This window comes from Lingula anatina, chromosome 4, assembly GCF_051362555.1.
Source record: "Lingula anatina isolate TDL-2025a chromosome 4, LinAna3.0, whole genome shotgun sequence".
In the NCBI taxonomy this organism is placed as follows: domain Eukaryota; kingdom Metazoa; phylum Brachiopoda; class Lingulata; order Lingulida; family Lingulidae; genus Lingula; species Lingula anatina.
This window is the reverse complement of record NC_141770.1, coordinates 14,889,848-14,917,187: the sequence shown is the minus strand read 5'-3', so window position 1 is coordinate 14,917,187 and position 27,340 is coordinate 14,889,848. Positions and strand designations below refer to the sequence as shown.

At 36.3% G+C, this 27,340-nt stretch overlaps 1 protein-coding gene across 1 annotated transcript; it reads left to right on the top strand.

The window, feature by feature from the left end:
• The first annotated feature begins 6,968 nt into the window (after window positions 1-6,968).
• LOC147762342 (uncharacterized) lies at window positions 6,969-12,262 on the top strand. Its single transcript, XM_087010289.1, has 2 exons — window positions 6,969-9,171; window positions 10,770-12,262. The coding sequence occupies exons 1-2, from the start codon at window positions 7,717-7,719 to the stop codon at window positions 11,292-11,294; spliced, it is 1,980 nt and encodes a 659-aa protein (XP_086866415.1). The 5' UTR covers window positions 6,969-7,716; the 3' UTR covers window positions 11,295-12,262.
• The last annotated feature ends 15,078 nt before the right edge of the window (window positions 12,263-27,340 follow it).

Here is a 27,340-nt window from a genome sequence, read left to right as displayed (position 1 = left end):
TATATATATATATATATATATATATATATATATATCCATTAGAAAAAGTGTCGGGAAACAAAGACGTGTAAAGAGGTAAGATAATAAATCAATAACTGTACAGTTATATTTAATAAAATTTGACCAAATGCCTAAGTTATATTGTACACATCAAAAGAATGTTTTTATATTGATTTCGCTGAGAATTCTTTGTCTTACTAGTTAGCACCAAAAAGCTCCAATGTAAATAAACATGCTTTTGAGAAATGTGACAAATCCAAATGAAATGACGTTGTCTTTTTTCGTCTTTTTTTTTTACAGATATATTTAGATACCTGAACAATCATCTTAAAACATTACATTTTAGAAAATAATGTTGTAGGAACATCTGAATTGGGGAAACCTGTATTTTACAAATTTTGACCCCCACCCCCTTCTGTTTCTGGAAAAAATCACACCAATATTCCCCTCTTGATATTAGAATTTTGAAGAACTGAATCATAGTTCTAAACTGCACTAGATGGCACCAACTGCCCTAGACAAAACTGAACCCCACACTAAAGGGTCGGTTTCGCATCCGAGGCCTGTCATTTAAGAAAAAACTGTACCCTTCCTTCACATAATTCACGTGATGTCATGTGACGTCAAGCTGATCGAGTGGTCATTTTTAGCTGGGGGTGAACGGGAGTAAAGGCGTGCACTCGGAGAAAAAAATCAGTTTTTCCAACAACATGGTAAGATAACATTTCTTCTTTACGCATTTTGGGCAGAGAAAACTTGTGGAAATAATAGGTGCATGATATAAAAACGGGTCATGGAACTTGAAGGTTTAAAATCGTGCTCAATTTGCAGTCAATTTGTTTTGAAACATATGCTGCATCGACCGTCAGCACGACAAGGGAGAAGAAGTGCGTCAAGGGAAAAGAATTCCTGGGAGGCTATTAATCGTTGTCATGTGGAAGTTTTGCATGTATGCAATGTGTTATGCCCATATCTAAGTATTTTGGGGTGTTTTGTGGTATGTGCTGCAATTATAACGATGTTTAAGAGTCTTTGAAGGACTTTGTGAAAACAGGAAGTAGTTCGCAACTGACAACTGAACCGTACCGATCCACGACTGCTGTTCAAAGATGTACCATTGTGACAATTTTTATATGTTTATTTGTCCATCTGCCATGGAATTCCACACATATAATCACACTCATTCACCTATTATAACGGGGTAGGCACTAATCAGTGACAAATGCCAAGAAAAGGGTGATGTTCTAACAGCCTCTAATCCGAGCTAAAACAATCACAAGCAAAAGAGACTGGCCATCAATTGCCTAAGGCTGGCAATCAATTGCTTGAGAAACTGGTCATGTTGTATCTTATCTACCTGTCAGAAGCGCTTTTCCAACTGAGTACTGTATATTAAAAACTTAAGCTAGTCGTAATTACCTGTCAGCTTTGTGATCGGCTCACCTGAATTCTCTTTTCATCTTTTTGAGAAGATCTTATCAGTGAAAAGCTTACTTTCACCATTGAAATGTTATACTTGTCCGATGAATGCATCACATTTTATTGTACATTTTTCTTTCTATGCTATTAAGATTTTAAAAGTGAAATAGTGTGGAAATGTCTAGTGAAATCGAGCAGTGCCCTTGCAGCAAGGTGAGAAACCCAGAAACTGATATTCTGGCATTGTCCAAAATGACAGAGCTCCTTCTACTTGTACATTGATCTCACAAAAATCTTAGTCAGAACATGATTACTAGTACTCACTTTTTGCATCATTCTGTGTTTAATATTGTTGCTTTACCAAGAGCACATTATTTATTTTTCATATTATTAGATTATAAACTTACTTTATCTAAATCAACTTGAAAGGAACTAGGTGTAATGTATTTATTTTTGTTTTATTTATTTATTTATTTTTGTTTTGTTTTCTTTAGCTCTTAGGAGCCAACATAAAATTAAAAGTAACATAATTTATAATGAACAATTAATTACCCATAAGCCACTGAATAGCAACCAAAGTGCAAGTCAAGACCATTTTGACAGGTAATTTGCTGTAAAATACCATTAAATGCCAATCCAGTAATTGTAATTTTTAGCTCAGATAAGAGGCTCTCAGAATGTCACCTCTGTCTTGGCTTTTGTCACTGATTACTGTATACCTCATGTAATAGGTGTATTAGTGTGATCATATTTCCCAGTCGGCATGACGTCACAAGATAGCCGCCACGCCCGGACTAGGGCAAAACAATCAGTAAGCTCCATTACTCTCAATGTTAAAATGATGAAATTTGATCGTCTGTATCTCTCACACCGGTAGATAATAAAACCTGACAACTGTTTAATTATATCAACATAGGTATTCAGTGTCAGGAAATGGCCACCAAAGACCTTTTCTAGCACTGATGCCGAATTTATCAGCGATTGAAATGCACCGTTCTTACACTGTAATTATATTTAATAATATAATAATCAGGCCTACCCAACTACCAGACTCGGCACCGAATGATCCAGAATTCACCGGTAGATCAGACCACACTTCCCGTTTTCAAGGTGTGTGTCAGATTGCATCACACAGTGTCATACCCTGAACAAATTTTGAGTGGTGATGCAATGCTTTTCAACCCCGCTGAGAATCGTCACTATCACATCGCGTACTAGGCAAGAGCGGTGTCGCGTCTGATACTGTGTAATGGTAGTCTGGTAGTTGGGTAGGCCTGATAATAATAATAATTTTATTAACGTCTCACGTTTTAAATAAATAAAAGCCACCCTAATAAGGGTTATGAGAGACTAAAACCTGTGTTACTACATTTAAAATTAATAAAAGTTCATTAAAATTGTTACTTATCAATGAAACACATAAAAAGAATATTATAAATAAAACTTTTCAAAGTCTCTCTTTGTTGTTAGCTTTGCTTCTTTTCTACATCATTGTGTGTACTTTTGATCTCTGTATAAAATTGTATTTGGTCGTTTCGCATAAGAAATATAAACTTTTCATAGTCATTAAAAACATTAAAATATTCGTCTATTTGATTTGCATGGCTAAAAAGGTCTTCTCTGACGTCTTTATAGAGCTCGCAGTTAATTAAAAAATGTTTCTCACTCTCTATTTCTTTAGAAGAACAATAAACGCATATATGCGCTCTTTTAGTGGTGTATTAGAGTAACGCCCGGTTTCCACTCTGAGGGGTGCGCTTCCACAGCGGAGTGAAGCAAAAGTCCGTCGTTGTGCTCTAGTCAGATAGTTATTATGCAAGTAAGATTCTGTCACAAGTTCACATTTAAATGTTCTATATGTTCGTAGTTTATTGCCATTTGTGCACTTTTTGTCGTCCCACATCTTAATTTTCCATAAATTTTCATCCGCGGTTTTTAAAGCTATTTTGGCCAAAGAACTGTTGACAAGGCCTTGAGCTGCAATGACAGTTCTGTTTTTTTTTTTTTTTTTTTTTTTTTTTTTTTTTTTTTTTTTTTTTTTTCCAGGTAAAGAGTTGCATTGGCTTTGTTATTACTAAAAGTACATGCCATTTTGAGAATTTGAACAATTTTTTCTAGTAATTTTTGAATACCCATGTAGCCGCGGACAGAATTAATTGAGAACATGGACAGGAATAAAAAAATTAAATACTCAATAAATCATTTAATTATTGTACTATAAAGTGCATTAATGGCAATAATGTGCTATTGGAACAGATAACTAATACTTTCTCTTTGTGATGTTGCCCACTTTCAACCAGAGGATAGAACGCAAGAAAGGCTATCAATGCACAAATGAACTGGAAGAAACAAGCGGGTGGAACTGTTTGCTGGGTAAAATCTATTAACTCATGCTCAAGTTTACAGCAAATATAAAAAAAAAACACTCAGCAATCAAATTTTTGTTACGGATTCAGTGTTTTTATCCTTTGGACATTACTGTTATATTTGCTTACAGGTTTTATATCATAGAAATTCCAATTCATTTTTACTGTACACATGTTTATTAAGAATGCATCTTTACAGCGTACGCCAAGGAATTTTATAACTCCTTTCTTACATACCTCATAGATAGAAATAAAATGTAAATTTAATGTCAACAAGTTTTATTGTGATTTATGACGGTTAAATATGCATTCAATTCGGATTTTTATAGATCATACTTTGTATTGTGATATTGAGTCTGATGTTTGTAAAATGGAAATGAAATCACTACCTTATAAATGTATATTATTTTATGAAAAAAGACACCATGAACTTCATTTAGCATGAGAGTCAAAAAAGATTTTTAGATTTTGACAACTTATAAAGATTTAAGTGAGGCTTTTATTCAAAAATAAAGAAAAGTAGAACATTTAAAGAGCATTATTGCTGTTTTTCAAATTATTTCCAGTTATGAAAACTAAAGATAAAAACTTGTAAGTTATTGGTGATTTTTACGATACAGACAATAAAAGAAATGCCTATTACAACATGTATCTGGTGTAAATTGCAGCCCGTTGGAGAAGTGTTGGTATTATTGCTGATAAAATCACCATCACCTCTAGCAAATCCTCCTGATGGCCCTGGACTTACGCTAAATACCCAAGTGTAGATGAATAAACGGCTGTCACAATTAATTGTTTACTGGTACGTTTGATTTGAACGATCGAAGTTCATCATTTCAACATTGTCAGTAATGGGTGCAACCGATTGTTTTACCCTAGTCCTACATGAGAGCCTCGTTCTGGGTTAAGTAGGCCGGAAACCGACTGTAAGACATGTGGAATTTTATGTCAGATGGACAAATAAACATCTAAAAATTGTCACAATACAAAGGATACATCTTTGCAAAGAAGTCGTGGATCGCTACGGTTAAGTTGTCAGTTGCAAACTACTTCCTGGTTTTCACAACCCAGCGGGCAAATTATGTTGTTTTAACGTTGAAACAACGTTGAATCATAACGTTGAGAAGACATTGAATAAATGTTGGACTTGAAAGTTGTGTCAACCTCAGATAACAACGTTGTATCAACATCAGAAAACAATGTTATATCAACCCCACCCAGCGGGAAATTAGCCTGGATGTGTTTAGCAGTAGGACATGTTTGATGGCTAAATATATGTAGGGTATAAATGTATGGCCTTTAAGTTAAAATTTCCAAGGTTTAGATTAATATATATTTCTTTTCTCATATATATATATATATAACAAAGTCACAGTCACCTCAACCTGTCTATCTATAACAGGTTACCAAGAACTGTTAATTCCATCATATTTACAGCAACTTATTCATCCTAATGTTAGCTGACCTTGCAAGGAATTCAGTTTTTTGGAATGTATTTCTGAATAACAAGCTAAGAAAATTCACTAGTTAACTAAAGACACAAAACAACTGTCACATTTTCTTTAAAACCATTTTGTTATTATTTTGATAAATTTAGTTATAGTATTGATAAACAAAGTATCACGTTTTCAATAATTAATATTTTAAATTACAATCCATAACTGCAAGGTTGTGTCATTGACCAAAATACAACGTTGAGGCAACGTCACATTATGACGGTGTTTCGACGTGGCTGGATCAACGTTGATTTTACGTTGAATTTAGGTAGATCAACGGCAATTCAACGTATCAACCTGTTTTCAACGTTGATCCAACGCAACTATGCCTGCTTGGAAGGTCCTTCAAAGACTCTAAAACATCGTTATAATTGCAGCACATACCACAAAACACCCCAAAATACTTAGATATGGGCATAACACATTGCATACATGCAAAACTTCCACATGACAACGATTTAAAATAGCTTCCCGGGAATTCTTTCCCCTTGACGCTCTTTGTCGTGCTGGCGGTCGATGCAGCATATAATTCAAAACAAATTGACTGCAAATTGAGCACGATTTTGCACCTTCAAGTTCCGTGACCCGTTTTCATATCATGTACCTATTATTTCCACCAGTATTGTATGCCCAAAATGCGTAAAGAAGAAATGTTATCCTTCCATGTTGTTGGAAAAACTGATTTTTTCTCCGAGTGCACGCCTTTACTCCCGTTCACCCCCAGCTAAAAATGACCACTCAGCTTCGCGTCTTACACCACTTGACGTCACATGACATCACACTTCCGGCACAATTCTATTCTCTTCCGGTAACCTTTATTAAGCACGATTTTTCACCTTTAAGTTCCGTGACACGTTTTCATATCATGCTCCTATTATTTTCTCTGCCCCAAATGCATAAAGATAAATGTTATTTTATCGTGTTGTTAGAATAAATGCTTTTTTTCTATAAGCCCACGTCTTCATTCCCATTTACCTCCAGCTAAAAATGACCATTCAGCTTTACGTCTTACACCACTACACATCACTTCCGGCACAATCCGTCTCTTCCGGTACCCTCTATTGAGCTATTTTGCTACTCTTGCAGATATGCGGGTATATGTTTACTCCTTCCAGCAACAGATAAAGGGTTGTTTTATTTTCCTTCAAAGAAAAAAAGTTAAAACATGCACCATGCAGTGTTTCTACGTGAGATGGCAGGTTGAACAAACATCATTTTTAATATGTTTACGGGCAATTTTGATGAATCGAACAAGTGAGTTGATATAAATTGGCCTTTTGGTTTTCACATACCATTCTTTCGATTTCTGAAAAAAATCACACCGATGGTACCCTCTTGAAATAAAAATTTTGACCAGCTGCATCAAAGCTTTCGCCGCGGCCTGTCATTCCTAAATATCATCTGTATAAACTAGCTGTTTTCAGTTTCTATTTTCAAAAAGAGTAAATGTCATGTCTTTTCTATCCAACCAGGTCCAGGTTTCACAAAAAAAAAAAAAAAAAAAAAAAAAAAAAAAAAAAAAAAAAAAAACTTAAATCTTTTCCCTGGCTTAGTTGACTAGGATTTCCTTAAGAGTGCTGTTACACTGCTCCTGATAGGGTAAGAAATACCCATGTGATCATGTAACCTTTGTAATTAAGTCTTAGCCAGGGAACCTGGCATAAGTTTTTTTTTTTTTTTTTTTTTTTTGAAACCGGGGCCAGGTGTCACACTAGGTGTCCTTTTAAACGTTTGAATATCAGTGACAGAACAATAAAACACGTTTAAAGCTTTTTATATGTTTTTTTACATTCATGACCACAATAAACATGGAAAGTACATATTGGATTTGTGAAAATCGAGGAAAATCCATAAGCATATTGGGGTTTCTTATTTCACTGTTTAACTTTTCTCGCAAAGATCATTTTAATTTTGTTTTCACACAGACCACGAATCCCACGAATCCCCAGGAATTGACAAATTTCAGGTTTCGTGGTTGAATCGTAATCAGTTTGTGATTGATCAAGCATTGCAAGAACTGACTATGAATATATACGAATCTGTGAAGAGCTTCACTGCAGTTCACTTCATAGGTTGCGTTTGCTTACTAAGGGGGTAAGACGAGAAGTGGAGAGCCTTTATATGTTGAATATGTCAGCCAGCTCAAATCTAATTTGTTGAATATGTTATCTCCAATCATCGAAAGAACTAGTGTGCAACTTTTTTTGTGAAATTATTATTATTATTATTATTATTACATTTGTAAATGTAGAAACGTGGATAGACGAATGAATACTCATGTATGTGAATATTGCTGTCTTGGAGCTTGTGATTAGTTGATGGTATTTGCCAATGGCAGTCATTCTTACAATAATTCATGCCATATTTAAAAAAGCACGTTTTGCATATTCTTTCTTTAGCGAGTTAGAATCTCCTACTGCGCTTAACGCTAAGCCATGGTGTTCTACATTATTCCTGTTTGCATTATTCAACTTTCATTTTTTCAGATCAGAAATTTGTTTAGTGAGAATCCTGTCTCGCGACGAGTGGGAAATATTCACGTCCTCTCCGCATGCCACTTCAACCTTACAAGGCAGTTGCACGACCAGATATCAGCAACAACAGGTTTACCTATCGACATTATGGAAGTCGCCCTGAAAACAATGGACACGGCGTGTCTATTTAATTTCACAAATATGTTGGACCCCAGGCGCAGGGCTATTGTTTTGATGGGAGTTGAAAGAGAAAATTGCTCTCAGCTGAGTGACAGCGCAAAAAGAAGTACTTTTGTCGACTTTAAGAAAACGATTGAGGAATTGAAACAAGATGGCCATGAGCACCTGTCTCAAATCGTCTCTGAACGCGATAATGAAGGGAAAAATACTTCAAGTGGTCACCGTTACCTTACACAAGGTAATAACTCTACTGCTAACTCTACTGGAAGCAAACGTGTGTGTATCAAAGCATCGCGAGAAAACCATGATATACAAGTACATGGCGATCATGATTCTGCTTTATCAGATGAAATGGAAACCGTTTTCACAGACAGATATTACTATTGCTCTCCGAAGTTTTCAAACAGACTGACAGACAGTTTGATGTTGACTGACTCTTGGTTCTCTAACAGCACATATTATGGATATTGTGGGATCGTTGAGATGTCAGAGGAGTTTTTCACGGCCACGGTGCTGTACGGGTTGAACGAAGAAGAGTGCCTGGCCGGAAATAAACAAGGAAATGTAGAAACCAGTAATGAGTTATATCTTTGCTTTCGACAAGATTTTCAAAATTTACCAAATATTTTTCAGAGATATAGCGAAAAAGTCAATTTTTGTCTTATCCGACCTAATATCCTTTCGCCCCAAGTTTTGAATAACACGTGGCAACTAGCAAAGCGTGTATGTCCAATGGACGTGGAGAACATCAAACCACGTGTTCTAGAAATGTCAATAAAAAACAATATACAAGAATGCCTTTTCTGGTCGTCCAAGCGTATGTATTTAGTCACAGAAAATATGACCAGGACGTTAAGTGTATATTTGTATACTGTTTATGCTCTCATTCCATTGTCCTTATTCAGCAACATTATCCTCGTTGTTGTTGTTCTAATGGGCGAAAAAAGACTTAAAGGAAGATCAGAAACCAAGTCCTTCTTGACGTGTGCTCTCGGAATAGCGCACTGTCTTCGGGCGTTGAGTGAATTATCGATAGCAATTGTGAACACTGCCAATCAGACAGGCTATCCCTCCTGGCTTACCTCAGCCGCCTGCAACGTAATGGGCATTTTTGATTTCTTCACCGCAGACTGGGCTGCAGTTGTCATCTTCGTCATAACACTTGACAGGTTTCTTTTCGTCTGTTTCCCGTTCAAATCCAGTTTCATATGCTCCAGAAAAACGTTCTTCAGATCGGTACGTACTTTAGTTGTGAAGTTATGATTGGGAAAGTTCATAAGAGGTTCTTGTAATTTCTGAAAGTATTACTGAGCGTGATGATGATAAGCGAGGCTTGTTTATCTCTTTAGTGATCTATGTATTTATGAAACTTCTTAACTTTGTGAGTTGTAAAAAAATAAGTAAATGAAAAATTATAATACACACATATACACACACGTGAAATCCTAAAAAATTAAATCCTTCAATGGTGAGAGATGGAAAACGAGTTTGAATACAGTGTTTGTGGCTCACTGTATCCCCCTGGGTCCGCCATGGATAAATGATGACGCTTTTTTAAAAATTAAAATTTTTCTATTCGGTACCAAAGGTCGCATCTTTTTAACATGAATCAGTACCTGATGCTTCTTAATTACCGACATAATGACTTTGAACCCCACAAATGGGGCTGAAACCCTTTGCCATTTACATTTTCATTATCCATATAAGCAACAGTATATATAAAAAGTTGGTGGCGATTATGATGTTCAGTATTACGTAAAATTGCATCAAAGCTGACTAAAATACTAATTTTGTGCACTGTCTAACGATACACAATCAAAGTAATTTGCCCTTATTAAACTCAAACTTACGGAAGTGATTTATAGCGCTTAAATACAGATCAAATATCTTTGTTTGACTAAATTTCATGAACTTGTGCAGGTTTTTAATGAAATGTTCATTTTTACATATTGGCATTTTTAATGTGAGACCCCAAGCCTCATGCTCGTTACAGTTTCTGAATGTCCATGTTACCTGTAGTACATAATTAAAAATCAGTCGCCATTCTGCTGTTAAAGGTGCATGTGAACCGAGTGACGGTGGGGCATGGATTCCAGTAACACATATAAACCATTTCTATTAGTTTCTTATACGACTCAAATAAAGTTAACATGCCAAGGGATAAACTGAATTAATCACTAGTAATCGATCAGCAATTAGAGAGTTTTAAACTGTATCTTTAAAATTTTGGTTGTGAACTTAACCCACTTATCTGCCCCATTTACGCACAGCATGGAAAGCAAGCCGAAAAATCATGTCAAATATCATTTTTCAAGTGATATGAAACGATGTCTTTTGGTATTATACTATTAAAAAAATATCTGGTGACATTTGGTCGGCTTTTGTAATTGAGCATCTTTAAGTATTGTGTTATAACATAAATATAAATATTGCTTAATGATTGACGATAACCTTTTTTGTGCACTGTCTAAAGCCGTATTAAAGGAGATCAATGTTCCTAATTATGCTCTAACTAAAAGAAAATCTTCTTATGGCTAAAATACAGCTGGATTTTAGAAAACCAGCCTTATTACGTCCCTTTTTGAAGCTTTTTTTTTTTTTTTATTTTTATTTTTTTTTTTTAATGTTCATTTTTCACAAATTGTCATTTTCAGAGGATAATCTTTAAACATACTGATGTCCATGTTGCCTATATTTCAAATTGGTTATTATGCTGTTAAGCAATGATATGTTGTATCGAAATTGATGAAATGACCTTAATGTATTTTGTGCATCCTTTTTCTGCTTTCTGTATGTACATTTGACAACTTTGCTGCCTTGTTTCATTTTCGCAGATGGTGTTTGTCGCAGCAGCAGCATCTGGGGCCGTAGCCTTGGCAAGTTTAATTTACACTGATGCCTCGTGTGTGTTTGTTGCTCGGGAATACCTACAAGGGTTACAAAGGCGCTTAGGGATTGTAGCAGCAATTCGTATCACAGGAAGAGCCATGATGTTACTCACCATAACCGGGATGAACTTCAAGATAATACATTTTGTCTGGGTTCAAAGAAAATCTCGAAAAGAACTTACGTCTGGAAGAAGAAATGAGAACAAGATCAAAGAAATAATAAGTACCGTGTCTTTGTTGGCTTCGTCTTTTAGTTTTCTTATTATGTGCACAACCTCTGTTATTTGTATGGTTGTGACATCATATGTACATACGAAAGACCTTCCTGGGTATGTTTTCAACATGTATTTTATCGGTAGAATCTCAGAGTTGACCTACCATGTGTTCAACTTACTGGTGTTTCTAATCAGTGGTTCGGAATTTAGGTCACAGTTCAAGGTATTGTTTTGTCGAAACGCACCCAGTGCATGAACGACCAACGCGGCATCTTATAATGCATTGCTCAACCGCAATTAGAAGTTTGACCTCAATAAGTGAAATTCATTTGGTTTATTGAGTATGTATATAATCAGCGGTTTATTATTTGGGTTTCCAACAATTTACCAAACATGTTGTTTTTATCAATGTTTTTCAAGCGATTGTTTACCTATAATGACTTTAACTCAGTAAATGAACTCAAAGTTCAAGAAAATGCGAATTAAGTTAGAGTTAAGTGTGTGATCATTTAATTACTGTGCGTGTACTCCTGTAAACATCAATTTCTTTATAGATTATATACTTTATTGCGTTATTAATTATTGTATTCCCATAACCATGTTGTCACTGAAAATGTTCTGTTGAAATTCATACTGTGCCCTGTAGTTTATTATAAAGTTTTCAACATTTTCACATAACTTGAAAGATAACTATGCCTATAAAAGCTCTCGTCCAACACTCAAGTCTTCTCCTGGAAAATTGCAAAGTACACAGCAGGGTCCATTGTCTCTTGTTGACTGCAGCAGTGCCATTTCTTTCCCAATAAACATTGTCATTATGTATATAAAAAAACAGTAAATGTAGATCGTGACCAAAATTTATGTATGATCAGATCAAATACGTCTTCTGGGACATTGCCTAGAAAACAGCCTCAGATCGACTACTCAGATTGCCATTTCGTGCACAGTAAACATTACTATTATAAAAACAGTATGCGAAGATCTATGTAGATCGTGACCAATTGGAATGGATGATCAGATTTTAAACGAGATCGCGTGTTCACCTGATAACAGTTTGATTATAAGTTTTTAGTTGCGTGCTGACGATGCCCCTATTGATTTCAAAGATTCTTTGACGTCACGGACTTAACTTAAATATTCCCCACACGCCGTGAAATAGGATTCTCACAAAACAAATTATGCTCTTTAAAATGAGAGTTGCATGATAAAAACATGAAAAATGTAGAGCCCCACAGCTTAGAGTTGCTAGTCGAAGTAGTTTTTAGTGCACTAAGGAATGATAACAAAATAATGGACAAAACCATGAACGTTCTCTGAGAATGACATGAATAATTGAATGTCATCTTGATTGGCCGATACCTTGGGCTTAGCGCCTACTCTCAGAAAGCAGTATAATTTATTGAAAAGCATTATGAACGACTAAATGATTGCTACCGCTTTTTCATGTTTAAATGTTTTCGCGTTGAACTATGAGCAAAATGACAGGATATCACGAGTCGATGTTGTTCGAAACTCGGGTTGGGTGCAACGTGTTTCACGGAAACACTTTTTAAACGAAAAATAAAACAGTCTTCACAGAGCTGGCAGATGTGCCCATTTTCAAATGCGCTATCTTTCTTTTCTTGTCATGCATTAAATAATCATGATATGTAAAACAGGGCAGATCGAGTGAAGCAGTGCTTGATGCCAACGCATTAGTTTGAAAGAGCTATCTCCAGATATGACCAGATAATTTGTAAAATCGATGGTACCTGTTGTGTTTTAGTTATATGTAGGCACTCAACATTCGAGGGGAGGGGGTAAAATATCAATATGCCTAATGCCCCTATTTCACACAGACCACGAATCCCACGAATCGCCAGGAATTGACAAATTTCAGGATTCGTGGTTGAATCGTAATCAGTACGTGAAGTTCTTAACAGATTCGTATATATTCGTAGTCAGTTCTTGCAATTCTTGACCAACAGGAATTCGTGGCAAAAACTTTGATGCCCCTATTTCACACAGACCACGAATCCCACGAATCGCCAGGAATTGACAAATTTCAGGATTCGTGGTTGTCGTAATCAGTTCGTGAAGTCCTTAACAGATTCGTATATAATCGTAGTCAGTTCTGGCAATTCTTGATCAATCGGGAATTCGTGGTAAAATTTTGAGCTGTTTAAAATTTTGGCCACGAACTCCCGATTCCAAAAAATCGTAGTGAATTTTTGACAATATTCGTGCGATTCCAGCCGAATCCCACGAATATTCGTAACAATATCGCACCTGTATCGTAACTGAATCGTACAGCGTGTCGAATTAGGCCAGAAAATTTGCAAAATCTCAAGAATCCTGAAATTTGTCAATTCCTGGCGATTCATGGGATTCGTGGTCTGTGTGAAATAGGGGCATTAGTCAGCTTTGTTGTTGACGGCGACAATTTAGTCACGCAGTCACAACTAACGCATATCATCGTATATCATCATTTTATGAATATTTGAGTAGTTTTTAGTTGCAGCAGCCATATAAGCCAGTGCATACTAGTGCTGGACGCAATCAGGTTGTTCTCTTCAGTACGTAAGAAAGTAACTTTATAGAACATTTTGTAAATGTGAATTTAGTTGTTAATTTATATCGATATGGAAGATATAAGTAATTCGTCGTCACCTAAGTAAATCGTCGTCACCTTAAGGGAGTAAATAGGTCAGGTGATATATGTTAGTTAATTGAAGTCATCATCTTTATATCGATATTTCGTTAAAATGACATGTACATTATCCTTTTAGATGTTTCCGTCTTATCCTGGCCCTCATAATTGCAGCTAAATTTAAGTAGCCATATTAGTTTGATACCCGAAGTTGACAATCAAAAGTTTATTTTGGAAATTTTTAAAGAGGCGTAAATCCAAAATTTCTAAGAAATGGCGTTAGAAAGCTTTGAAAGTGAAAACTGTGATGGGTAGATATCTAGACTTTGTGAATTTGTTGATTTCATCTAGATAATGGCCTGTGTGACTGGAATTGAAGTCCGCTAGGTACCGTAGTCCGTTTCCCATTACTTTTTACAGGTGACATTCGTCCCATATTCTAACCCCAATACCCCAACTAACCCTACCCTCTACTAATCATATGGGACCCCGGACTTTCATTCCTAGGACTACCATTCCTGTCACACCGGCATTGCCAATGACCCAGTTTATGGAGACAAATCTGTTTATGCTTTGAGTAGTACTAGTAAGGCCACTGGTTAACCCATGACCTATTCATGCACGGCTCGATATCAGTCAAATCAGTCCCAACCTTGCCCATCCAGTGTGACCAACAAGCTTTCTCCTTGTGTTGTGTGTAGACCGTTGCAAAGACTTTTTCGATGCAATGAATTTAAGGTACTGGATGTTCGTAGACGTCTTGAACTTGTAAGAAGACATCGTTTATGTCTTAATCGTTATGCTAATTCTGTCTTAATTGTTTTCTGTTATTAGATACTGGATCGAATTCAACCTTTAAGTCTCAGTTATTAGCTTCCTGTCTCGGTTTAAACACCAGTGAGAGCTTAGAATGGCATCTAAACACTTTAGATAGTTTTAGAACTATTCATTCAGCTATTGTATAGATTTATGTCTCCTAGTGATGACACCGCAGGCAAGTGTGTTAGTTGTGCCCAATATTCGTGTAAGAGCAAATCAACCGGTTGATGTTAGTTCACACCTTCATTTGTCGGGCATTGATTTGTGTCAAGTTGCGGCGAATTTTCACGCAGATTTGATCATAGGAATGGAGAATTCGCATCTGATAATGCCTGTTGAATTGTGTGTTTATGAAAGCGGCCAGTGTGATCTATATGCGTCAAAAAGCCCGTTTGGGGTGGTGCTTGAACGTACCTGGTTGTGATTGTATCCCTTCAGAAAAGTCAGTCAATTTTTTAACCTGGGATGAAAGATTGATAATTTATGGAAATTAGAAAATGAAAACGAAACTTGAGGTTTTTTGAAGGAAGACAAGTCCAAATAATACTAAATATGCCTTAATATATCTAGTATATAATGTATACATTAATCTAAATCCAACACTACTTAGTATTTATTATTAATGATTGACATCATACAAATTCTGATGACGATACAAGCGAAGGTACAAATAATTTTTCATCACGAGATTATTAAATCTATGTTTGAAACTTTAAAGTGCTGGAACACTTAAACAAACATCGGCTCAAAAGGCTTGCTTGTCGTTGGAAGAAGGCAGTGAAATCCCGACAGATGTAAAACCCCAAAGGCTGCTTTAATAATAATAATAATAATTTATTTGCTAAAATCGCAACCTAAAGGTTGAAGTTTTACAATGTGTCTTAAATAGTAAAATCATAAGGTATTTTAAAATTAACTAAAAATTGTAAACTTAAGGACCAAAGCTTTAAAACAAGACTTATAAGACAGTTTGAAGCAGTAATTTACATGAAATTTAAAAAACTGTGCATTATAAAAGATGATTTAAAACGCTCCGTTTTCACTTTTGGTATTAAAAATTTGTTGCTGACCCTGAGATTTCTTGGGTTCTTTTGTTTAAACAGATGGTGTAGCTTATTAAAATTCTTGATATTTGTAAAAAGTTCTTAAATAAAACGTCTCTTCTCTCCCTCAGAGAGGTGAGATTACTAGCCTGTAGGGCATCCTTGTAAGTATAAAATGGGTAAATAATTCTAAGAGCTCTCCTTTGAACAGATTCTAAGCATTCACATTGTTCGGCTGTAAGACCAGGCTCCCACACAGGACATGCATATTCTAGGACTGATCTAATTATCGATTGATATATAACTATTAGATCCTCAGTGGCCAGATTTGCCCTTTTCAACTGCCTGAGATAAAAAAGCTTGGCACAAGACTTTGAATAAATTAACTGCACATGTTCTGTCCACTTGAGATCAAGGGTCAGAGTTACTCCTAGTAGCTTAAATTTACTCATATAAATTTTCATAATACTATACATCTTGCTTTTGTAATTTGACTTGCTATGTTTTGTATTGTTAAAGAAGAATGACGTCCCTAAGGACTAATTTGTTATCGATAACGATTAACGCTTGTTTAGCATCTCGCCATAAATGCACCAGTTTCTATCTCTGAATGTTGCTGAGAAATACAGCAGTAAACATATTATTTAATTTAAAACAGGTTTATATAGATGGCACTTTTCTCAATGGTTTTGGATAAGGTGTTATATATTTTTGTATGTTTTGTGTTTTGGTGATGAAAGAAACATCCCTGACAATAAACTAATTTGTGAATTAAAATGATCTATTTCAAGCGTCAACTTGAAAAGCACTCAGAGAGCGCAGACCTCCGCCAAGGCAACAAAGTCTCCATCCAATGCCGTTTCACCCCTAAATTTTCGATATTTTTGATTATTGATTATTGATTGATTATTGATCCGGATCACCACCAAAAACTAATCATCTGTTCCTTGGCCCACTTCTGACAGTTTCTGAAATTTTCAGCAAAATCGGTCCATAACTTTTTGAGTTGTGTTGATGACAGACAGACAAACAAACAAACAGGGTTGAAAACATAACCTCCTTGGCGGAGGTAAAAAAATTATGAGCTCCATGATTGTGCACTCTCTGCATATTCCACTATAACGACTGAAAAAAATGTCTCAAAATAATAGTTGCAAAGGAAAAATGATTGAACCCCCCTCCCTGGGAAATTTGAAATTACTTTCTATCTGTATATATAAAATGAAAAAAAAAAATGTTATGAAGATGAAAATGATAGAAGTGTTCATATTTATTTATTCAGAATATGTGCTATTGGAGAACAGAGAGTCAGCAATTCGAAAACTGTCCGTCAGTCGACTTGAAACACTTGGTGAGCAATAGAAATATTGGTCTTCGTAAACCGTTTTCAAAACTGATGAATAACCGTCAAGTTTTGCCTCCGGGGTGACGCTTTAATACACACACGCTTGTTTTCTGTATAGTCAGCCGTGTAGTTATTACCTTGTGTTAGGTTCCAGTGATCGCCTGAAAGACTTTTCCATTCATTAAGTCCACTTCTACGTAATATCGTCCTGAAATATTACAGATGTTTTGTCCAGCACTTTGAAAGTAAATATTCAATGCTTAATTTTCACATTCTGTACAAGACGTTACTTGTTGCTCATATAGAAGATTGTAAATTGCAATTTGAAGTAAAAAAAATCGAGAATTATAAGTTTAGCATGGTACATGATTTCAGTAGATACTGCTTCATAGTATTAAAACTTGAAAAGAAATTGAAAAAAAAGTCGACCCGATTTTCAATCATGCAGGATTCACGATGTGAGTTTGGACTCGATATGCAGTAATTCGGCCGTAACTTTCAGTTAACATTCCCAGCAAACACAGCGCGTAATTATACCGTTATGTTTTTAGGTTATATTAACGTTTACGGAGAGCGCAGCGAGGCGTAGAACGCATTCGTACATGAGGTGCCCGTATGTCGAATACAGCACGGTTGTCTTTTATTTCGCTAGCCGGTGTTTAAAGATAGGTCAGGTGCAGAAATTATAATGGGTCGCCATGCAACTTCCTACGCTGGTCAAGAGTATTTATCCCAACTCACGGCGTGGAAATGTGATGATAAATCATTCATAGCTGGTGTCGACGGAAAAACAAAGGATAAACAAGTCATGTCTAAAGGTTGAAACTATTTTATTAATAAAGTGGTCTGGAATAATACAAACAATATACATTTAAAAGTTGTGTGCCCCTACACGAATTTAAGTTACCTATGCTAATAATGTAAAACCAATTAAAACTATAGTTAGAATTTGTGAGCCTTAAAAAGATTTATAAATACCTTTATTACCCCCTTGTCATCCAAAGCCTCGTAATCATAACATAGACATTACTGCTGCTTCCATAAAACAATACTGTAAAATTTTAGGGACTGCGAGATATTGACACATTTTATCAGCTTTATCAGTAAGAATAATCTGCTGACTTCATGAAAACTAACTCTCCCATCTGTTCCACCCCCCCCCCCCCCCAAAAAAAAAAAATCCGACCATAATAAGTTCTCTGCATTTCATCACTATTGTAAATTACAGAAGAAATTCTCTTCGAACCAATGTATTTGAATAACAAATTTACACAGATATAATGCTGACAGAAAATGGCAAAACCTAATGACGGTTTAAGATGATGGAAATATCTCGCTCTCATTAAATGTCTCTAGGCCTTTCAATGTCTCTCATCCTACACACGACATCACAGTTTATCTGGTTCAAGCCAGTCCTAGGTCTAAGAAGCTCCTACCCCGAGAGCATATTCATGTTTACCTTAATCAAACCTATATATATATATATACATGTAATATACATGTAGCAATAAAGTAATATACTGTATACATGTAACAAAAGTAAATGTGTATTCATAGTAATTAGCTTCATTTAATTTTGTTTACAAAAAGGACACACAATAGCGTGGAGAGAGTAGAGATAACCTTTAGTCCATGTCCATATGGAAGTTTTGAAGAAAGGAAAACCAAAAGTAGCTACTGACAGATATACAGGGAACGAAGATGCATGATTCCCTCAGTTTATTTCTCAATCACATGACTATGACTAACGTTTTTAGCCACCAAAGCTTACGATTATAGTCATTTTAACTAATTAGTAGGTGCTAAGTTCCAAATATTCAGGAATCTGAACTTAGCTTGACAACAAAGATGTTCGGTGAAACTTTCGAAATCCAAATGAACACAATATGGGTCAAATATGGACTCTTGTTAGCTAGTTTAGAGAACTATATAACAGCATGACTTAACAGACGAACTTCTTTTGTTTAAGCCAGACTTCTAACCTAGGTTGAGCAGTACCGTATTGGGTGTAGTGTAAACAGGCCTTAGGTTCGTGCATTGGCTGCGCTTCGACTGAATAACTCCTTGAACTGTGATCTAAATTCTGAACCACTTATCAGAAAAACAAGTAAATTGAAAGCATGGTACGACAACTCGCCAATTCTACCACTATAAAAGAGAAAGTTCACAAAATAATGGATTTTGTCGCCCTCTGCATATTGCATTACAACCATACTAATGACAGTTGCCGTGCACATAATCAGAAAACAAACAGACGAAGCCAACAAAGACAGAGTGCTTATTATTTCTTTTGCCTTTTTTTCACCCCCTCTTCCAGATGTGAGTTCTTTTCGACATTTTCTTTGGAACCAGATTAAACGTATTATCTTGAAGTTCATTACGGTAATGGTGAGTAACATCATGGCTCTTCCGGTGATGCGTATTGCTGTTATAATCCTCAAACGCCTTTGCCATTCATTGTATTCATCAAGGACTAAGACACACGGGGCGTCGGTGTAGGTTAAGCTTGCAAGGGCCACGGCTCCAGATGCTGCTGCTGCGACAAAAACCATCTGCGTAAATGAAAAAGTTTCAGTTTCAGATACTGGTTTATAATATAAGGAAGGTTACGTTTTCTATCAATATAAGATTATGGTAGCTGATAAACATAGGAAGACATCATGCAGTGTTTATTAAAGGCATATCTAAGTGGTAACATTGGACACGCTCCACCTCGCTTTGGGAGTATCCGCACTCCTTGTCTCTTAAGTTTAAAGGGATAATAACTCTTCGTGTGAGATCTATATTTCACAATAAAAACATTGTGAACAACTCATTGAAATATAATACACCATAAAATGGCAGTGATAGCTATTATTCTGATATCTGAGCTTGTCCTTAGACCACGTGACCTCCATTGATGGCTATACTCTGTTATAATCTCTTAAGAGATTATAATAAAAAAACTTTTTAGAAAAAAAAAAAAAAAAAAAAAAAAAAAAAAAAAAAAAAAAAAAAAAAAAAAACAGGGACTAACTTTGAATGTAAAAATGGATTTATTAACCATTGGTAAGTATGGGAAAATTGTTGTTTACTCCAGGAAAAGTCATTTTTTGGTCAAAACGAAGAGTTATTATCCCTTTAACTAGCAAAACAAGACATTACGGTTAATTGTTTTTATCTGCTATTTGAATTGTTTTTATCATTGTGTGGTCTAGATTAATACTGAATTCTCCAGTGTATACATGTATAATCAAGGATCTCAGAGCTTGAAAACGACTTTTGGACATACTATAACCCTATGATTATGATTAATCACTGGTCTTTGTTTTGATTTATCCCATCTTGTCGTTGTCTTAATTGTCTTATCGTAATGATAATGAATGCAATTATTAAGCAAAGTTGGCAAATCCATTAATCTAAGGATGTATTACGTGATATTTAAGGGTAGTCGTACAAAAAGAAAGTAAAAATATCGAAGGTATTTGAGGAGCCGCGAATTGTACCTTTCATTACATCAAGTCTCTAAAACTTACCGATCTGAACAGAATTTTTCTGGAGCATATGTAATTGGTTTTAAACGGGAAACAGACGAAAAGAAACCTGTCAAGTGTTATGGTGAAGATGAGAACTGCGGCCCAGTCTGAGGTGAATATGTTTGTACTGGACAGCACGTTGCAAACGGCAACCGTAATTCCGACGAAATTTTCTGTCTGGCTTGATTGGGTCACTATTGCAATCACTAACTCATTCAACGCCCTAAGGCAGTGTGCTATGCCAAGGGTGCAGGTCAGGAATGACTTGGTTTCTGACTTTCCTTTGAGTCTTTTTTCACCGTTTACAACAACAACGACGAGGATAATGTTGCTCAAAAAGGACAACGGACTGAGAGCATAAACAGCATATAAATATACTCTTAAAGCTGCCATAATCTTTTTTATCTTCAAAGTTGAACCGCTGGACAACCAGATTAAACACTCAAGGGGATCACTTTTTACAACCATTTCCAGGATACGCCCATTGGTGTCATCGACATCCATTGGGCACACGCGCTTTGCTACTTCCCACGTGTTGTTTAAAACCTCCCCCGGAAGTACACTGGGTCGGAATGGACAGAGGTGACCTGATTCGTGGTTACTACTTAAACGCTCTGATAAATTTTGCCGTATGCAAAGATACAACTTATTGCTGGTTTCTTCATTGCCTAGTGTATTTCCGGCCAGGCACTCTTCTTCATTCACCCCGTACAGCACCATGGCCGTGAAAAGCACTTTCGGCAATTTCACGATCCCGCAATATTCAGAATATGTGCTATTGGAGAACAGAGAGTCAGCCATTCGAAAACTGTCCGTCAGTCGGCTTGAAACACTTGGTGAGCAAAAGAAATATTGGTCTTCGTAAACCGTTTTCAAAACTGATGAATAACCGTCAAGTTTAACGTTTAAATGTTGTTTCTTGGGTGACGCTTTGATACACACACGCTTGTTTTCTGTATAGTCAGCCGTGTAGTTATTACCTTGTGTTAGGTTCCAGTGATCGCCTGAAAGACTTTTCCATTCATTATCGGTATCGTGGACGATTTGAGATATGCGCTCTTGGCCTGCTAGTATCAAGCCGTCGACCGTTTTCCTGAAGTCAACAAAAGTGCTTCTTTTTGCAATTTTTTTCAGCTGAGTGCAATTTTCTCCTTCAACTCCTGTTATTATAATAACCCCACGTCCCGTGTCCAACATAGTGGTGTAATTCAAAAGACACGATGAGCCCATCATTTTCAGTGCGACTTCCCTTGCGCCAATTGGTAATCCAGATGTTAATGTCATCTGGTGGTACAATTGCCTTGTAAGATTTAAATGACATCCTGAAAGGACTTGAATATTACCCACTCGCCGCGAAATAGGGTTCTCACCAAACAAATTCTTTATCTGAAAAAATGTCAGTTGCAAGATGCAAACAGGAAAAATGAAAAACACCATGACTCCAGCTTTAGATGAGAAGAAGTAGAAGAAGAAGAAGAAGAACTTTTCAAGTGCACAGAAGAAAGGAAAGGCGTGTTTTATTTATACCGTAATACACTGTATGGCATGACTGATTATACATTAGGAATTCATTGTATTGGTTGATTCTCTAAGCCTATTACAACCTAGTACATGGCTCCATGTAGGCATCTTAGTGATTAACGTGTTGTTCTCGTGTGTGATAATTTAAGCGACAAAAATGTTTCCTTCCAACTTTTTGTGTAATTAACTATTTCCGTATATATATTTCTGCAGAATACGATGTATCAAGTTAATATTTGTAGAGACTCACGTTGCACGTAATGTGTTTTATTAAAATACACTGCTCAAAAGAAATTAGGAAACACTAAGAAAAGCAGTTACGTTTACTGTTAAATTACTTGAAACTTAAAAAAATAACTGTCAACAATCGCTTTCTAGATTTCTTGTGCATTGTGTTTGGACTTAGTTATCAAGTAGGCCCTTTAATTATGCAAGTGAGCATATAAAGGAAAGGGGATCAAAATTTAAATTCACAGCTGTCTTTTCAGTATATTGTGTATCCACCTTTCGAAACCACACAAGCTTCATAACGCCTTTATTACTCTTCTTGGATGAGCCACTGAGCGAGCTCATTGATATTTACTGGTGTGTGTGTGTGTGGGGGGGGGGGGGGGGGGGTGAAATTGTACCGGTTTGTGCTCCCATAAGGGTGCCTACCCGGCGAATAGGGAGAGCAGTCCTTTCTGTGGAGGTTCCTCCGCTGAAAGATATCTTATGCTATATGTGAGGGCCAAACATTCGGTGGGTAAAGCGACAAACGTGCCTTGACCAGATCGTGAATATCACAATAATACATGTTTCAACTCCGTGTTCAATTTTTGAAGAATTGAAAGCATCTTGAATCACACTTCAACAACAATTATCACAATAAATAATTCACAAAGAAATTAAACATATGGTTAAGTGCTACACTGAGTGTCATATCTTTAAATGGCAAAACTGAATTATAGCGAACCGTTATTTAATTTTTTAATTTTTTAAATTTTTTTAATTTCAGAATTATGAATTACATTACTACACAGCTCAATTTCCATCACAGAAGCGAATTTGTCTAGAATTGCCAGACAGAAACTGGTGAATTATTGGGGAGACCATGGATACCGGTAAGAGATAGTTGGTATCTAAATATACCTTATGGGCGTGACTGTTCATTTACAATACAATACAATAGGGGAGACCGGGGCTAGTTGGACCCCGGGGTAAGTTGACCCCCCCCTCAATTTATGACAAAGTAACTGTGGGGTAAAGAAATGATCACATCATTTTGTAAAGTGACCGTATCCAATAGTGCTAATAAAGCGTCGGCAGTGAGTCCAAATGAAATAATTTAGTATCTTAAAGTAACTTTATTAAAGAGACTTGATGGGGGCGAACTTACCCCGGGGTCCAACTAGCTTCAGTCTCCCCTACAAAACGCGTCAATTATCAAGAGCAGGATGTGTAGTATTTTCCAAGTAATTCCTGAGATCTTTACGACTGACAGAGTTCCACTGTATTTTGCCCAGCAGCAAGCACCCAATTTGGAACAATGCTTGTTCAAGCAGTATGAACAATTTGTAGGAAAGAATTAAGTTTCATACACTCATTTTGTAATCCCAATTATATTTGAAAAATGAGATAAACTGCCTGCCGGTTTCGTCATCACAATTGTAATTTCGATCGCTAGTGATATATTCTGAATAGGTCATCAGTATTGGGTTTAGACTTTTGATGTAATTGCTGAAGTATACGGTGCATTTAGTGTTCTTTAACTTCCCTTCTTCTGTACTGCAGAAGCTGCAGTTTAAAGGTAAACCAATTTTCCTAAAGCACATTTTGATGCGAGAAAAGACGAAATTGAGAACTTAATTAAAGGACTAATAACTCTTTCGTTTTGGCCAGAAAATGAATTTTCCTGGAGTAAACAACAATTTTCCCATACTTACCAATGTTTAATGAATCCATTTCTACGTATTCAAAGTAAGTCCCTGTGTTTTTTTCTAAAAAGTTCGTTTTTTGTAATAATCTCTTAAATGGATAATAAGTCTTCGCATGAGATCTGTATTTCACAATAAAAACGATGTGAGCAACTCATAGAAATATAATATATTCTGTTTTACCATAGAAACGGCAGTTATAGCAATTATTCTGATATCTGAGCTTGTCTTCAGACCAAGTGACCTCCATTGATGGCTATACTCTGTTATAATCTCTTAAGATTATAGTCCCTTAAGAGATTATAACAAAAAAAAACTTTTTATCTTGGTCCGATGACAAGCTCAGATATCAGAATAATAGCTATAACTACCTTTTTTCGTGGTAAAACAGAATGTATTATATTTCTATGATTTGTTAACAATGTTTTTATTGTGAAATATAGATCTCATACGGAAGAGTTATTATCCCTTTAAAAAATACTTGGTAGTTGTTTTGGATAAGGTGTGCCTCTGTGATTGAGTGAAAATTACTTAAATTTCTATGAAAATCAGTTTATGTAAAATTAAGCTCTATTTCTCACTGTGCCTTAAACCATCCGTCATCGGTCTTGATAAATGATACGTGAGGCAGCTTGTTTATTTGCTGATATGCTTCACCCTGTCTCGGAGGCAGTGGATTGTTGGGGTAAATGAGTTCTGACAACCGCCAAACTATAGCTGAAGTCATGCCAAGACCGACAGACATTGGTCTTATGTGCCAGATAGCTGTATTCAGTGAAATGGGCCTCAGGAAACTCGGTGTGGAATTCCTCTACAAAACGGTTCCACGTATATTCTGCCATCGGCTTATGACACAGACCCTGAGATTCAGAGATCACAGAAAATTTATCAGCTTTTGTCAGCATCATAGATGTTAGTCTCCAGTAGTCGTTGAAACACGAGGTGATGAGGTATAAATTGCAGTAGACTTAAATCTACAGATGCTAGCTTCTAGATGGACACCTTTTGTACAAGACGATCTCAATAACAAAAAATAATGTTAACATCTTTTCGATTTATTTTTTAATATCAGGGCACTACTTCATGTCACTACTTCAGCCCCAGTATTAAAATTTGCATTGGTGGAGGTCAAAAGTTAAAATTTTATAGCATAAAACTGCCTTTACTATAAATTTAATGATATCAACAAAAATTACAAATATCTATCATATTCAAATTGAAGGTCAAATACTAATGCTTATTTGAAAGTATTGTTATTTTTCACACAATTTGAAAAAAGCCTAGACGCAGTAGCAGTACGAAATTATTGATTTTTTCGCTTATAAATCCTTTTCACTATATTCAAAACTGTGTAAAACATGCCACTCTTTTTCATAACTTTCCTACAAGATTTGTGAATTGCAGTAGGAGAGCTTGCGAACTTGAACCACAATCAAAATTTAAGAATGTGTGCTGCCGGTAAAGGTCGGATAAATTGCATTATACAGCACGTGCGCACACACGTGCACGCACACACACACACACACACACACAGAACTAACAAACACACAGCAAACATAAACGTACAGAGACAGCACACGTACTAACACAGCACATTCACAGGACACGCAAATATATTTATACACGGACAATACACAAATGCTTACACGCGCACAAACAAACGTTGGTGATTCAAACGAAATAAGGAAATACCTTTTATCATTCTTGTTATGTATTTGAACGTTTCCCTTGGATCTGTCCATCACGACTGAATAACTAAACACGTAAAATTAACAATAGGAACGACAAATATTCGGTTTTGCATGTCGTGATAAAGAGCATCGAGTCATTTTCTTCTACTATAGCTTTTTATATGTAAAAGGTAAGCTTTTAAGGCTGGATGTGGAGTTAGGGTCGAGTGCGGATTTTAACATTCTATCTCCGTTTTTCATTGTGTTGAGATAATGGCAGATTTTAGTTTATAATAATATTATTTGTCCAAGAGAGAGACATACTGGTACTTGTACATGTAAAACAAACTATGTAGGCTAAGACACTAACTTATCAATCCCGTAGTCACAAATAAACCCAAGAAGAATTAAAAATAAATATTTAAGTGAAATGAAGTGAATATGGAGGATAGAGCAAAGCGGGGACATACTACTTAAGTATCAGCTTAATTCCCTAGAAATAGTATTAAACTAATTCTCCCTCTTAATAAAATGAGCAAAACCAGAAAAAAAGCCATTTTCCATCCCTAGGCCCTTCATGCATGTATCATAGACCCCATTTCCATAGATTTTTAGATCGATCTATCCCAGTGGGGAGTCTTACTAGATTACTGTCAGCTTAGCCGGCTTAAGCGTCTGTCCCGCCTACTAAAAGCTGTAAGGGGGTAATTAACCATGGTGCGAGCACGGCTGACTGCAATTTAGCGTGAACACCCAGGGAGTTAAGTCGATCTAAATCTAAATCTCTAGATCGATCTAAATCTCTGGGAATACACCCATAGTGAAGGTGCCGTACGCACTGACAAATTTTCATCCTTGTGTCATCTCACCATCTAAGCGAAATCCCGAATCCACCAGTGAATTCTTATAATTACTGTTTACGTGGGCAAGCAACAGAACCGAAATTGAAAAACCCAAGACAGCTTGCTAGCTGCTCACTTATGATTGATCGGGTATAATTTTAGAAGTAATATGTACAGAGCTGGCGTGACCTGACCGTGTGATTTCAGTGACTGCTAAATGGTGAATACATTCAACAGGACCCAAAATCATCGACACTGGATAGCGATATCCTACAACACTTTCCATTGAATGGAATAGTAATGTTATCCTCTGGACAGTTATCAAGTGAATAAAACAAAAGTTGGACAAACACTAGATACTTATTCATGTTACCAATTGCTATCTAGAGATTAAAATGACCTTAATTGTAAGAATAATTGTCCAGAAGATAGCGATTTTATCCACTGGACATTGTTTTTCATAGGATAGTACCATCCAGTGTTGATGAAACTGGGTCTACACTGTAGTATGCTGAGACGTCTCATGTTTTGCATAAGACCACTACATCATCGTCCAGATAACACCCAAGTCAGCGCACTAATCTCGGGCCCAGATGGGTAGGTGGGGGTCTTATTGGGCAGATCTGGGCAGAGGTTAAACTCCTTGATCTTATCTGGGTCCCTGATGGGCCCCCACATGGGCCTGTTTCATGGGTGATCAATGCATTGTGTACTGGTAAACGTGGCGACTTCTGGCGTCTGTTTTCGAGAACTATTTATTGGTTATGTTTAAGCCCATTTGGACTAAACTGAAGTTTATTATTATATTAGATTGGTTGGATAAAAGGTTGCCTTGTACCAGCAAAATAAAAAAAAAATGCATTAGCCTACGTTGGACCATATCGGTCCTATATGGGACCCTTATTTTAGCCCATCTGGGCTTGCCCACAAGAGACCCGCATTGTCCCATGGAGCTCATGGACAAATGCATCTGGTATCCCACAGCTCATATCGGCCACAAAC